The sequence below is a fragment of the Crinia signifera genome, chromosome 6, assembly GCF_055691185.1.
Source record: "Crinia signifera chromosome 6, ASM5569118v1, whole genome shotgun sequence".
NCBI classification, from domain to species: domain Eukaryota; kingdom Metazoa; phylum Chordata; class Amphibia; order Anura; family Myobatrachidae; genus Crinia; species Crinia signifera.
This window is the reverse complement of record NC_139222.1, coordinates 73465489-73475984: the sequence shown is the minus strand read 5'-3', so window position 1 is coordinate 73475984 and position 10496 is coordinate 73465489. Positions and strand designations below refer to the sequence as shown.

At 47.5% G+C, this 10496-nt stretch overlaps 1 protein-coding gene across 1 annotated transcript; it reads right to left on the bottom strand.

Moving 5' to 3' along the window:
- Positions 1-225: 225 nt before the first annotated feature.
- LOC146007724 (uncharacterized) lies at positions 226-9530 on the bottom strand. Its single transcript, XM_083146297.1, has 9 exons — positions 9247-9530; positions 3678-4263; positions 3495-3575; positions 3328-3408; positions 3161-3241; positions 2994-3074; positions 2832-2912; positions 1488-2674; positions 226-1319 (listed from the first exon to the last, which is right to left on the bottom strand). Exons 1-8 carry the CDS (start codon positions 9247-9249, stop codon positions 1491-1493), a joined length of 2178 nt encoding a protein of 725 aa, XP_083002423.1. The 5' UTR covers positions 9250-9530; the 3' UTR covers positions 226-1319; positions 1488-1490.
- Positions 9531-10496: the final 966 nt, after the last annotated feature.

The following is a 10496-nucleotide window of genomic DNA, read 5'->3' as shown; positions in this document are numbered from 1 at the left end:
TCTTCTCGTCCCAGGCTGGACCCTTGCACGCTTCTGTGCCGAAGTGTCCTCTTCCTCCTGGATGGCCTTGTCTTCACAGATGCTGCAACACCCCAAAAAATAGATCATTTACTTATTGCCTTTACTGTGTCTTGCATCTATTCTCTCCTTATGGCCTTTCCCTAGCTGACATTTTCCAACCAACCCTCTTTTGGTGTGTGCCTTGTCTTCTGTGCATCTGCCCCTAATTCACTGGGGTACAACACCTAGCTTGGGAGGAAAGCATTACCTCTGCAGCATCACTGGAAAGCTGTGTGCCAGCCTGTCCTCTTTGCAGACTGGATCCCGTTGCTGATTGACAAATTCTTCAGTGTGGCAGAGGTGCGGAGCCTTGATGTGAATTCCTGTAAGAAACGGTGAGTTATTATTCCCCCATACTGTGATATGCTCTTTCCCTTCCTAGTCTGTGCATCTGCCCCTAATTCACTGGGGTACAACACCTAGCTTGGGAGGAAAGCATTACCTCTGCAGCATCACTGGAAAGCTGTGTGCCAGCCTGTCCTCTTTGCAGACTGGATCCCGTTGCTGATTGACAAATTCTTCAGTGTGGCAGAGGTGCGGAGCCTTGATGTGAATTCCTGTAAGAAACGGTGAGTTATTATTCCCCCATACTGTGATATGCTCTTTCCCTTCCTAGTCTGTGCATCTGCCCCTAATTCACTGGGGTACAACACCTAGCTTGGGAGGAAAGCATTACCTCTGCAGCATCACTGGAAAGCTGTGTGCCAGCCTGTCCTCTTTGCAGACTGGATCCCGTTGCTGATTGACAAATTCTTCAGTGTGGCAGAGGTGCGGAGCCTTGATGTGAATTCCTGTAAGAAACGGTGAGTTATTATTCCCCCATACTGTGATATGCTCTTTCCCTTCCTAGTCTGTGCATCTGCCCCTAATTCACTGGGGTACAACACCTAGCTTGGGAGGAAAGCATTACCTCTGCAGCATCACTGGAAAGCTGTGTGCCAGCCTGTCCTCTTTGCAGACTGGATCCCGTTGCTGATTGACAAATTCTTCAGTGTGGCAGAGGTGCGGAGCCTTGATGTGAATTCCTGTAAGAAACGGTGAGTTATTATTCCCCCATACTGTGATATGCTCTTTCCCTTCCTAGTCTGTGCATCTGCCCCTAATTCACTGGGGTACAACACCTAGCTTGGGAGGAAAGCATTACCTCTGCAGCATCACTGGAAAGCTGTGTGCCAGCCTGTCCTCTTTGCAGACTGGATCCCGTTGCTGATTGACAAATTCTTCAGTGTGGCAGAGGTGCGGAGCCTTGATGTGAATTCCTGTAAGAAACGGTGAGTTATTATTCCCCCATACTGTGATATGCTCTTTCCCTTCCTAGTCTGTGCATCTGCCCCTAGGGTACAACACCTAGCTAAGTACATAGAAAAATATTTGAAACAGTAAACTGCACAAGTATTAGGCAACATATATAAAAAAGAAATATTGACCTTTCACTTAAGCTCTGTCCTCTGTTTGTCCTTCTTTCTTTTTCTTTTGGGATCCTGCTTATTCTGCTGTGCTGCCTGCCACATCTCGAACAGGCAGATGGTCGCCTGCGTCTCCTGTTGTCCCATGGATGACTCCTCTCTTTGGGCTACCTCCTCCTGCGTCTTCTGTTGCCCAATGGATGACTCCTCTCTTTGGGCTACCTCCTCCTGCGTCTTCTGTTGCCCAATGGATGACTCCTCTCTTTGGGCTACCTCTATCTGCATCTCCTGTTGGCCAGTGGATGCCTCTTTCTTTCTTCGGTCTATCTCCTGCTGCTCCCTCACTGCATGGTCCCACATTTCTTGTTGCATTCTCAGGTAATGTTCATGCTCTGCTCTGGCCCGCTTTGCCTCTTCTGCTCTGGTCCGCTCAGCCTCCTTGGCTCTGGCAACCTCAGCCTCCTGTGCTCTTGCACGCTCAGCCTTTGCCTGTGCTTGTTTACGCTGATCCTCCTCTTCTATGTTTTGCCGCTCCTGTTGGAGGGCTCTTTCCCAATGATCGTTCTCATGTAGTCTTGGATGCTGCTCTGGTGTGGTTGTCGTCTGCTGCATTTGATCTAGACTTTGATGGTGGCTTGTTTCAATTTGAATTCTTCTCTGGTATGCCCTTTCAGCCTCCACTTGTCGAGCATACCATTCAGGATCAACCAGTTGTGTCGATTGTGAACTTTGGAGTTCCTGAACGTGTGTGGCTGAAGATCTTCTCCTTTCTTCTGTCAGCAGCTGAAGGCTTGTACAGATCATGGTGGTATTGGCATTGCACTGCTGCTGCCACAGAAGCATGCTCTGTAGAGTTTGTTGCATCTGTTGGGATTGCACACAAAGATTGGACTGTGATTCAGTCAGCTGTGTAGTGATTTGATGCAGATTTGACTGTCCTGCAGTGTGTTGATTTTGTGTGTTGGCGATTTCATCAATCTTCTGGTGAATTGCCTGGCATTGTCCCACCACAGACAAATGTGAGGCCAGAAGTTGGTCGTGGTAACGACCAATTGTTACCATTGCCTCCGTTTGTTGACTGATGGCTGTCTTCAACTCGTCCATGCTCTGTTCCATCCTCTCAAAACGGCTGTCATTCCTTGCAGCATCTTCAGCTCTTCTTTGCTCCAAGTTCCTCAAACTCTCTTGAATAGCAGTTTGGTGTGAACCTGTAATGCAAAATAATGTTTGTATTTTATGTGAAATGCTTTTTTAAAAACAACCAACAGATTTACCCATTGTATTTCTAACCGAAATAACAATTTAAAAAAGTTTCTAATATAATGTATACAGAAAAAGTCTAATTTTTGGGCCACTATGCCTTACCAGCCATGCCAACTGTTGGTCCTCTGGTTTCTTTGTCAAATCCTCCAAATGAAACCCTTCTCCTGACCTTTTCCACAGAAGCTGCAATATTCAACCATTACCTAATGTTATTTACTGATTTGTTTTGAAATTCCAAAATTTAACAGTAATGACATTCCTAACCTGTGCGTGATGTTTGTGACTTCCTCAGCGTCGTGGTTTCCTTTGGTGCCATTGACTCTTCTGTTGGATCCTGTGGTGATGCTTATGACAAAACAAGGTAAACCCTCATCAATCAGTTGCCAAATTAAATTGTTAGTTCAATGTAAAGTATCAAGGAAAGTACTAACCTGTGTGTGATGTTTGTGACTTCCTCAGCGTCGTGGTTTCCTTTGGTGCCATTGACTCTTCTGTTGGATCCTGTGGTGATGCTTATGACAAAACAAGGTAAACCCTCATCAATCAGTTGCCAAATTAAATTGTTAAATCAATGTAAAGTATCAAGGAAAGTACTAACCTGTGTGTGATGTTTTGGCCTTCTTCCGCGGCGTGCTTTTCTTCGGTGCCATTGACTCTTCTGTTGGATCCTGTGGTGATGCTTATGACAACACAAGGTAAACCCTCATCAATCAGTTGCCAAATTAAATTGTTAGTTCAATGTAAAGTATCAAGGAAAGTACTAACCTGTGTGTGATGTTTTGGCCTTCTTCCGCGGCGTGCTTTTCTTCGGTGTCTTTTCTTTCCCGGCGGAATCCTTCGTTGCACCTTGACCAAAATGGATGTTACAGTTACTGGATTTCTCATTGTTGTTAAATTTATTAAAAGCTTTTAGTTATAGCCACACTTTTATGGTTTAATTTAATGTACCTTGTGCACTTGTTCCAGGCCTTTCTTCTGGGACGAGCGAGAAGTACTCTGCGATCTTCTTCTCCCAATTCTTCTGCAGAGTTTCCCCAGACTGCAGCTTCTCACGGACGACTCTTCTGCAGTCACGTAACCTCTTCTTGCAGCTGTCTTTGATTCGCTGGCAATTCCCCTGCAAGCTGACTGCTTGTGCAATTTCTTCCCACGTCGTGCTCTTGAATCTGGATTTTGGCATCTTTGTCTGTCGACCAAAAAGCTGTACATTGTTATGTATTACCTGAGTGATGAGGGTGTCCATCTCCTCGTCAGTGAAGTTCGGTCCTCTCTGGGTGACATCTCCTGAGTCTGCTTCATGTTCAGTCTGTGATGTTTGTTCCTGTTGCTGCTGTTCTTCCTGTGGTTCTTGTTCAGTCTGTGATGTTTGTTCTCCAACCTGTTGCTGCTGTTCTTCCTGTGAAGAGAGAGAAAGCATACCTCTTTCTTCTTGAGCCATTGGTAAAACCAAATCTTCAGTCGTTTGAAATGGCTCCTCTTCCTCCAAGGTGATCTGAAGCCTCCTTTCCTCCTGGGACATTTCTAAAAATGATAACTGCATATAGAAATGCAAATTGTTAAATACAATAAAATAAAAAAATGTGTAACAAATAAGCCAACACAGTGCCAGATATCAAATATGCCAACACAATCTGACACAGAATGTCACAGCCAGCATAATTGACAAGCTGTGTCAAACTCATGGCCCTACAGCTGTTGTGGAACTACAGGTCTCAGCATGCCCTGCAACAGCTTCAGCAATCCACTATAGCAAATCTGAGGCAGGGCATGCTGGTACGTATAGTTCCCGACATATTGAGTGCCACAGCTGTTGTGGAACTACAGGTCTCAGCATGCCCTGCAACAGCTTCAGCAATCCACTATAGCAAATCTGAGGCAGGGCATGCTGGTACGTATAGTTCCCGACATATTGAGTGCCACAGCTGTTGTGGAACTACAGGTCTCAGCATGCCCTGCAACAGCTTCAGCAATCCACTATAGCAAATCTGAGGCAGGGCATGCTGGTACGTATAGTTCCCGACATATTGAGTGCCACATATGCCCCCACAGTGAAAGAGAACAAATAAGCCAACACAGTGCCAGATATCAAATATGCCAACACAATCTGACACAGCCAGCATAATTGACAAGCTGTGTCAAACTCATGGCCCTACAGCTGTTGTGGAACTACAGGTCTCAGCATGCCCTGCAACAGCTTCAGCAATCCACTATAGCAAATCTGAGGCAGGGCATGCTGGTACGTATAGTTCCCGACATATTGAGTGCCACAGCTGTTGTGGAACTACAGGTCTCAGCATGCCCTGCAACAGCTTCAGCAATCCACTATAGCAAATCTGAGGCAGGGCATGCTGGTACGTATAGTTCCCGACATATTGAGTGCCACATATGCCCCCACAGTGAAAGAGAACAAATAAGCCAACACAGTGCCAGATATCAAATATGCCAACACAATCTGACACAGCCAGCATAATTGACAAGCTGTGTCAAACTCATGGCCCTACAGCTGTTGTGGAACTACAGGTCTCAGCATGCCCTGCAACAGCTTCAGCAATCCACTATAGCAAATCTGAGGCAGGGCATGCTGGTACGTATAGTTCCCGACATATTGAGTGCCACATATGCCCCCACAGTGAAAGAGAACAAATAAGCCAACACAGTGCCAGATATCAAATATGCCAACACAATCTGACACAGCCAGCATAATTGACAAGCTGTGTCAAACTCATGGCCCTACAGCTGTTGTGGAACTACAGGTCTCAGCATGCCCTGCAACAGCTTCAGCAATCCACTATAGCAAATCTGAGGCAGGGCATGCTGGTACGTATAGTTCCCGACATATTGAGTGCCACATATGCCCCCACAGTGAAAGAGAACAAATAAGCCAACACAGTGCCAGATATCAAATATGCCAACACAATCTGACACAGCCAGCATAATTGACAAGCTGTGTCAAACTCATGGCCCTACAGCTGTTGTGGAACTACAGGTCTCAGCATGCCCTGCAACAGCTTCAGCAATCCACTATATTCATATACATATTGAGTGCCACATATGACTAGGGACAGATACAGCAAACTGACTGGGTAGTCCAGTCGCTTACCGCATCTCTATAGCAGCCGGCAGGGTGACTAGGGACAGATACAGCAAACTGACTGGGTAGTCCAGTCGCTTACCGCATTTCTATAGCAGCCGGCAGGGTGACTAGGGACAGATACCGCAAACTGACTGGGTAGTCCAGTCGCTTACCGCATCTCTATAGCAGCCGGCAGGGTGACTAGGGACAAATACAGCAAACTGACTACCTTCAAAAGTGATAAAGTGGAGAGTGATAAACAATCAGCTCCTACCTGCCATGTCACAGACTGTGTTTGAAAAATGTCAGGCAGGAGCTGATTGGCTGGCTGTTTATCACTCTCCATTTTAGCACAGAAAACCCTGTAATGCATGGAATAGTTTGATAAAGTAGGGGGTGATGCGCATATACGGCGGGTCACGGAGAATAGGGAGCTGTTTGGAGCAAGCCAAGTGGAGGGGTGGGGGTACGGAGGTGGGTCCCAGAGACAGTTTAGATGTATATAAAAGGTGAAGTGGGGCAGAGGGGAAGTAAATACAGCACAGTGTCTATGGGTGGAGAGGAATATAGAGAGACAGGGAGTAGAACACTCACATAAAAGAAAAGAAATTCCACAGATTCTGGTGAGATGAATCTCCTCCTCCGCGTGGAAAAATCTCCTTCCCAGAGTCCTCAGTATACTCCTCCGCGTCAGCCAAAAGATCCTCCGGTGATTGTAATCCAAAGCTCTTTGCCAATAGCAAGCAGCCAATAAGCCAACCAACCAAGAAGCCAACCCAAACTAGCAGCCAGGCAGCAATCTCCGGTTAACGGCGCCGAAGCAAGGGAGGGACATTACTTTTTATAGTCTCCCCCTATAGCTCCACCTTCAACATTGCTATGGTGTAATTGGACATTTTAAATTGCACCACAATCTGTGATTTGTTATTTTAAAAGATGCATTGGTAGCGCGTATCTGACTGAATTTTGGCGGGAAGAAACTCGTGATGTTTGTTTGTTGTTTGTGAAGCAGTGCCAGGACTTTACAATATGTATACCATTAAAGGATTAATTAAAAAGGTTACATACACCTGTCAGCTGACACATAGCACACGTATGACACAAAACCGAGGTGTCTGATGGTATCGCAAGCAGCAGCATAGCGCAGCGCAGTGCAAGGTCATTGTGCTACTTGTAGTAGGGAAACCAGTATAACATTTTTTGGGGTGGACTTCATCCTGTCACTTGTAGTTCCACAGTCCAAATTACACGGGCATCATTTTGCAGACGCTTGTGGCGTATAGTTGTAGTGGGGTGTGGGGGTGCAGCGTTTGATGGGTGCAGGTGGGGAGATGGTGGGTGGGTGCTGCCCATGATGGGTTTGCAGCACTAGCACAGCGCTACAAGGTGACAGGTCATCCTGTCACTTGTAGTTCCACAGGATGACCTGTTCCACAGGCGGCTGGCAAACCGAAGGATGCGTCTGCAGCCTAGTCATTTTGCAGACGCTTGTGGCGTATAGTTGTAGTGGGGTGTGGGGGTGCAGCGTTTGATGGGTGCAGCGTTTGATAGGTGCAGGTGGGGAGATGGTGGGTGGGTGCTGCCCATGATGGGTTTGCAGCACTAGCACAGCGCTACAAGGTGACAGGTCATCCTGTCACTTGTAGTTCCACAGGATGACCTGTTCCACGGGCGGCAGGCAAACCGAAGGATGCGTCTGCAGCCTAGTCATTTTGCAGACGCTTGTGGCGTATAGTTGTAGTGGGGTGTGGGGGTGCAGCGTTTGATGGGTGCAGGTGGGGAGATGGTGGGTGGGTGCTGCCTATGATGGGTTTGCAACAAGGGCCAGTTTTGGTGAGGTAAAAATCTGTGGGGGCCGACCATTCAGCCTGACACTATTTTGATCACCCACTGTGCCACCATTCACTGTATGTCCCCCACTCTGCCTCCTCCACTGTATATTCCCCTACCTGACCATCTTTCTCTGTATGTCCCCCCAGACTGCTCAGTGGGGTAGCTAGGTGCCACAGTGCATGTGCACAGGGCATATCCTCCCCCCCCCCCCCCCCCCCCCACACACACACACACACACAATTTATTGTACTCGGGGCTCTTGGGTGGCAAAAAGTTGGCATGGCCTAACATTATACCACACACCGTAATGGCCATTGAACATTCCATAATGCCAATGACACATAAGGTCGCAAATGATGGCCATTACATACTACCATAATGCCAGTTACATACTATATAACACACCGTAATGCACATTACACATTTGACACATAAGTGCCACTGTACCCCGCCCTATATAGTGGACCTTTTACACTATATGCCACCCACCATAGTACCCCAAAGTGTAAAATTGGATGGTGGCAGAGGTAAATATGGCATGGAGAGCAGGGACACAGAGGAGGAGGAAGTATCAGAGGCACATATGGGCAGGAAAGAGGCATGGATATAGAAGCCTGACCCTCCTTGACTGTATGTCCCCCAATCTGCCCCCATTCACTGTATGACTCCCATTCACTATGTCCCACAGCCTGCCCCTCCCCCCTTCTCTGAATGTCCATCACTGCCTCCATTCACTGTATGTCCCTCAGCCTGACCCTTCTTCACTGTATGTTCCCCACCCTGACACCATTCACTGTATGTCCCCCAGTCTGCCCCCTCCCTTCTCTGCATGTTTCCCAGCCCCTTGTGTGAGCCAGAGGATGGAGAGGCCGGAACTGCAAGGGCAGGAGAAGCTTGGGCTCCCGCTGCCGCCCTCCTCCACTCTGCATGTTACAGGAGCAAGCTTCCCCCTTGCTGCACCCCCTCTGCACACACTGCTGTCACTGTGATTGTGGAGCAGGGTGATCTCACTGTGACGGCCGGCACCTCCTCACTGCTGCAGACACCCAGCCGGCTGACTTGCTTACCACGCGTATGTCTGTCCCTAGACACCCTGCTGGATTTTAGACACGAACACCAAATAATATTTTTAAAGTAAAATCTTTTATTAAAACCTTGGCAAACCTTGAAACAGAACAATAAAAACTTTATAATAAATATATTTAAAAAAAAAACTATATAAAGCAAATCAAATTAAATTAAAGTGGCTGGTAATGGAGGGGACTGTCGCTATCCATCACTGCTTGGGAGGGAGCTGGTGTTCCCATGGTTTCCCATGGTTTGATTGTGCTGCCATGGTTGCTCAGAATGATTGTACTGGGGATAGTGGGGATAATCAGCAGGATGGTAAATTTGGTGGTGGTGGTGCGGTACTGGGGCAGGGTTGATCGGTTGTAGTGGCATAGGGGGTTCATTTGTTATCCTGGATTGTCTGTTCACAATGCCAATATGGGCCCGGTACAGGGCGTCGTTGATCAGGCGCTCTGTTTCAGTCCTTGTTTCCAGATCCAGTTTGCGCAGTTTATTTGCAATGTTGCGCCCCACATTGTCCTGCTCATCGTCGTTTATTACCATCACTCGATTGGCAGAATCCAGAATCTGGCGGCTTATGACCTCCAATGACTCTGTGGCCTGCCTTGGCCTTTTACGGCCTCTCCTTGATGCAGCTTCAGGTTGCTGCGTGGCTTGCTGAGTGGTGGTGGTGGTTGTGGGTCTAGGGGTAGAGCAGAGGAGGGGTGAAGGCAGATGTGAGGGCTCATCCAGTGTGGGTGGAGACTCCTCTTCCGCAAATAGAGAAGGCTGTAAAATAAAATGTAACAACAAAATCACTAATTTGTTTTGTAAAACCTCTTTAGAATTTTCTACTACCGCCTGTCAAGAGCTAGGCAAGGGGTTGAAAATACATTTGGCATACTTGTACATACCAAGGAAAGCAGGTACATATCAGGGAAGACCAGTACATATCAGGGAAGGCAGGTACACACCAGGGAAGGCAGGTACACACCAGGGAAGGCAGGTACACATCCCTGATATGTACTGGTCTTCCCTGGTATGTACCTGCCTTCCCTGATATGTACTGGTCTTCCCTGGTATGTACCTGCCTTCCCTGATATGTATCTGCCTTCTGCAGGTACACACCAGGGAAGGCAGGTACATACCATTAAAAACCAGTACATATCAGGGAAGGCAGGTAAACACCAGGGAAGGCAGGTACAAATCCCTGATATGTACTGGTCTTCCCTGGTATGTACCTGCCTTCCCTGGTGTGTATCTGCCTTCTGCAGGTACACACCAGGGAAGGCAGGTACATACCAGGAAAGACCAGTACATATCAGGGAAGGCAGGTAAACACCAGGGAAGGCAGGTACAAATCCCTGATATGTACTGGTCTTCCCTGGTATGTACCTGCCTTCCCTGGTGTGTATCTGCCTTCTGCAGGTACACACCAGGGAAGGCAGGTACATACCAGGAAAGACCAGTACATATCAGGGAAGGCAGGTAAACACCAGGGAAGGCAGGTACAAATCCCTGATATGTACTGGTCTTCCCTGGTATGTACCTGCCTTCCCTGGTGTGTATCTGCCTTCCGTGGTGTGTACCTGCCTTCTGCAGATACACATACCAGGAAAGGCAGGTACATACCAGGGAAGACCAATACAAGGCAGGTACACACTAGAGAAAGCAGGTACACATAATACATAATTTTCAATAAATATTTCAAGTATGGGTAAAATCGGTGTACTTACTGTGCCAGAGAAGGTTTCCTCAGCAGGTTCAGGGTTCTCAGATGGGGAAGCCTGGCCTGGAGTATAGCTATGACT